General features: G+C 41.2%; 1 protein-coding gene across 1 annotated transcript; it reads left to right on the top strand.

Annotated features, from left to right (window-relative positions):
* Window positions 1-625: 625 nt before the first annotated feature.
* LOC131669184 (putative ankyrin repeat protein RF_0381) lies at window positions 626-1540 on the top strand. The gene has a single exon (XM_058943895.1). It carries the CDS (start codon window positions 626-628, stop codon window positions 1538-1540), a length of 915 nt encoding a protein of 304 aa, XP_058799878.1.
* Window positions 1541-4450: the final 2910 nt, after the last annotated feature.

Below are 4450 nucleotides of genomic sequence, written 5' to 3'. Positions count from 1 at the left end.
TATATAGAATACTTTCAGCTGAAAAAAGTCCTACATCGATATCTTCAGTAGAATGATTTCTACACGGCAATAAACAAATGTTAGCGATTTACACGTATAGAACAAGTGTGCGTGCGTGTGTGTACGACCGGCGGGCGAGAGAGAACGATACAGTTCCAGGGACGATTCCGAATTGCGCTGATAGAGCGTGCGAGCGAATCAAGCCAAGAGAGGGTAGTCGGGATGCGAAGGCATTTGGCCGAGAAGCGCGAGTTATCCCCCCTCCCTCGAGACTCAAGCGAGTTGGGCCATTGGCGTGGGTCAGAGAGGTCTGAGACGCGACAAAGGTCGGATGCGTGTAGGACTCAGCGACTGAGTGCCGAATAGTTGTAAGCCCTTGTATTCATATCTTTTAAGTATTCATTAAAACTACTTAATTCAATTGATACATTTGATATATTGTGCAAAGGAAGCTAAAATCTATCGTAATGCAATGACTGTAGCACATTTTTTTATTTCGTCGAAGATTTCTTTTCATTCCCATAAAAATATGTAAAAACATCAGTTTTTCGGATATTTCAAAGATAAATCAATGTTGTAATTGTTTCTTCAACGTAAAACTAAGAATTATCCTTACAAGGCAAATATGATGAAAAATATATTGGATAAGGAGGATACTAGAAATCAAGTAATTCTAACCAATGTTTTCCAAGACTTCTCTCAGCCTGACATAACAGACTACACAATTCTACACATTGCAGCAATCAAGAGAGATGTTGAGGCATTCAAAATCTTAATAGACAATAGAGCTGATTTCACGATGCAAAATGCGCATGAATTTACAGTGCTTCACTACCTTTTTGAGTGCACAGCTGATAATAGCAGAATTGAACTGATAAATTATGCATTATCAGCCCATTTAAAATTAGCAAATTCAAGTAATCCTTGTAACAACAATGGTATTACCCACTTTCACATTGCGTGCATGGTCAACAATACCCAAGCAGTGCAGTTCTTTCTGGAAAATGCAGCATCTGTGCGTCTAATTGTGAAAATGGACTCGCCTAGATTTCCAGGCTACAGCTCTTTACACTTCGCTTCTGAGGGTTGTAGCATTGAGACAATAAAACTGCTTTTAAAGAATGATATAGATATAAATGTAAAAAATGCTCAAGGCAGAACAGCTTTGCATATTTTTGTACAACAAAAAATTAATTTATGTGATTCTTTGAGATACAGCGAAATAGATGCCACCACAGTGGTTTTGGACAAAATTGATTTGATGGATAACGCAACCAATCTGTTGCTACCAGACAATGGTATAGATAACGTGGGTTTTTCTCAGTTCCATAGTGCATGCACAATGCGAGAATCTACAGTAGCTGAAGATCTTATAGAGCAAGTGACAGACATCAATCGTTGTGTTCTGTTTGACTCTCCAGTGTGGCCTGGTTATACAGGTCTTCATTTTGCTGCTCATTATAACATGAAAATCTTTCAAATGCTTGTGCAAAAGATAAAAGCTCGAACTTTCAGATGTTACGTAGAAAAATATGGGTAGCCGTGGAAAACTTTGAGATAATTTCAGAAAACCACTGAAAATGACCACTTTCTAGGTTATGTACGTTAAACAAACTCGCAGTTATTACTCTATACGTCATAATACAATATTTTATATGTTTGGAAATTGCATTATTCGATAATACGTTGCTTTGAAAACCGTTGTAACATTATTGTAGCAGTTGATAAAAAAGTTTATTGTTCGGTTGTGCCTTTGATTTCGGTGGTAGTCGCTGGAGCCCTCTTAATTGAAACCGTATACAAGAAAAACAAATAGTCAACTGTCAGCTTAGGCCTGAATAATTTTGGGTTACTGATAATCATTTTTTTCACATAAACATTGAACTACGATTGTTCAATTGTTTGTATTGTTGAGATTTTCTTTGCATTAATTACGACCCCGTGAATTGCAATAGATTAACAGTGATTTTATTAAAATATTCTTCTGAATTAAGTGTAGAGATCGAGGCCTGCAATGGCTCGGTCGGTAGGGCGACGGACTCGCACCCGGTAGGCCCGGGTTCGATTCCCAGTTCCTGCTGATACAAGCACCTCTGAAAAAAGTTTCATGTGCTTTGTTCTCAAACACATTGCAAGCCTCCGTCGCTAATTAGCACTGATGGAGCATAAATAGAGCGACGTTAAAAAAAAAAAAAAAAAAAAAGTGTAGAGATCAAAAATATTGATATTGGTGTACTTAACAAGTCTATGTACTTTATTTTGTCTCAACTTCAAAATTGAGAGAGTTGATTTTTGACGTTAAAAGCCACATAGAAAAATCATACAAAACTTTGAATTACAACGTCTTGCATAAAAAAGAGAGAGAGAGAAATAGAGATAGAGAGAGGAAGGAAATCCCAACCTCATATCTTTTATGCAAGACGTTGGAATTCAAAGTTTTGTATGATTTCTCTATGCGGCCTTTAACGTCAAAAATCAACTCTCTCAATTTTGAAGTTGAGACGAAATAAAGTATATAGACTTGTTAAGTGCACCAATATCAATATTTTTGAGTTTGATTGATTTTTGACACACACACACACACACACACACACGCACGCACACCCACGCACGCACGCACACACCCAATAGTTAAAAGATTTATTGCGTCATATTTTAAATAATAATAAATATATAAGGCGACATCTAATGTATCAGGTAATAAATCGTATTAATAGAAATATGTATACACATATACAAATATATATGTAAGAAACGCTGAAAGTAAGATCCTCAAACCGTATTCGAGAGGCGTAAGCGACAAAATTTGGGAAAAAGTAATAAAATTTGACCAGCGCGTGAAGGTTGTGAGGGGCGGGAGTTCGAGCGATCTCGGTGACAATACCGTTAATGAACGAGTGCTAGCTACGTGTGACGCAGACGTGTCCCATCATATTCCTTTTAGGTTCTTCGAAGCCCTGCGTCGTAAGCCGTTCTCGAGTTCGTGCGCGATTGTTTACAATTAATGAACCGGGATGTTGAATGTATGTGCCTCGTCTTTTTGCCGCTCCTTGTCTTGCTCATGGACGTGCGCGAGCGCTTGGAAGGCGTACTCGTGGCCGTGATGCCCCATCAGCTTTGAGGAGTTATCTCCTGGAGGCTGAAGAATTGAGCAACAATCAGCGTTACGTAAGTTGTGTAAATACGGGAAGGGTAATCACATGTTACCCGAGACCGGCAAGCAAGCAGACAAGGGAGCGGATAAGCGAGAGTGAGGGCGAAAGATCGAATGGAGGGGCAAACGAAGAAACTCGCGTCCGGACTGAGCGTAGAAGGTTTCCGCGGTTGGTTTCTAAAATCTTTTGTTCGGCAAGCGTGCTGCGACCCAAGCGACAACCATATGCGCGACACATGAACCATTAGATAAGTAGGGTATTAAATAAGATATATAGTGCTGTAAAAGTTTGAGCGACATGTGTGACTGCTGGCAGGTCTTATCTTCGGTTAGTTTCCTTAACGTTGCCTGCCGAAAACCTGTAGCGCTTCTAGCGGAAGGATTCCGCCGAGCGAGGCAGAGCATGAAAGAACCAGCACTGTTGATCCAGCCAGCAAGCGCGCAAGTCCCTCATTCTTGCTCTCGGGAGTTTATTGTAAACTAAATAATAAAAAAACTAAGAAAACTCATTTTATTATTTCCTGCTCACCTCACCCTTATCAATTGATGCCCCGGGTGAGGAAAATCGTAAATTTGAACAGGAATAGTTTGAGTATCTGTGTGTCTCTTTTTACGAACTTGTCGAAAGTGTTATCTACAATGGCACCAAGAAAACGCCGTACAACGCAGCAGCCTGCGACACCACCGCCCGTAAAACGACGCGCACGACAGCAGCCTGAAAGACAAAATCTCAACAACATCGTAGCACCGTCAGCGAATTCTACGATGAGGGTTACACGCTCTGGCCTGCAATCAAGTCCTAATATTCATGGTCGAGAGCAAGCACCGACACAACAACAGCAGCTTCAGCAACTGCAACCGCAGCCACAGCAGCAGCAGGTGCAGCAACAACTGACGTCTGTTCATCATAGTTCATCTCAACGACAGCGTCCCCTACCCGACTACCCGGTCGACGTCGACACCATCATCTCCGTCGCACAGCAGACCGAAACTCCCAACCGAGCGAGAGGAAGATTCAACAGCAGCGCTAACGACGACGACGACTTCGGCAGAAGTAGAGGTAGCGTAACTGGTGAGCTAAGCAACGACCATATGGGTGCGCCTGAAAATCCGTTCCATTTGTTATCTAACACGCTAGTCGATGCGTTGCGTGCATTTCGCGAAGAGAGTATACAGGGAAGTTTGCGTGTAGAATCTCTAGATTCCGTTAGGAAGTTGCCGGAATTTAGTGGTGACCCGTTAGAGTGGCCACATTTTAAAAAGACTTATGAAGAATCCGCAGCAAAATTCAGTGAC

This window comes from Phymastichus coffea, unplaced genomic scaffold, assembly GCF_024137745.1.
Source record: "Phymastichus coffea isolate CEN01 unplaced genomic scaffold, Cenicafe_Pcof_1.1 PCOF00007, whole genome shotgun sequence".
NCBI classification, from domain to species: domain Eukaryota; kingdom Metazoa; phylum Arthropoda; class Insecta; order Hymenoptera; family Eulophidae; genus Phymastichus; species Phymastichus coffea.
This window is presented reverse-complemented; position numbering and strand designations above follow the sequence as displayed.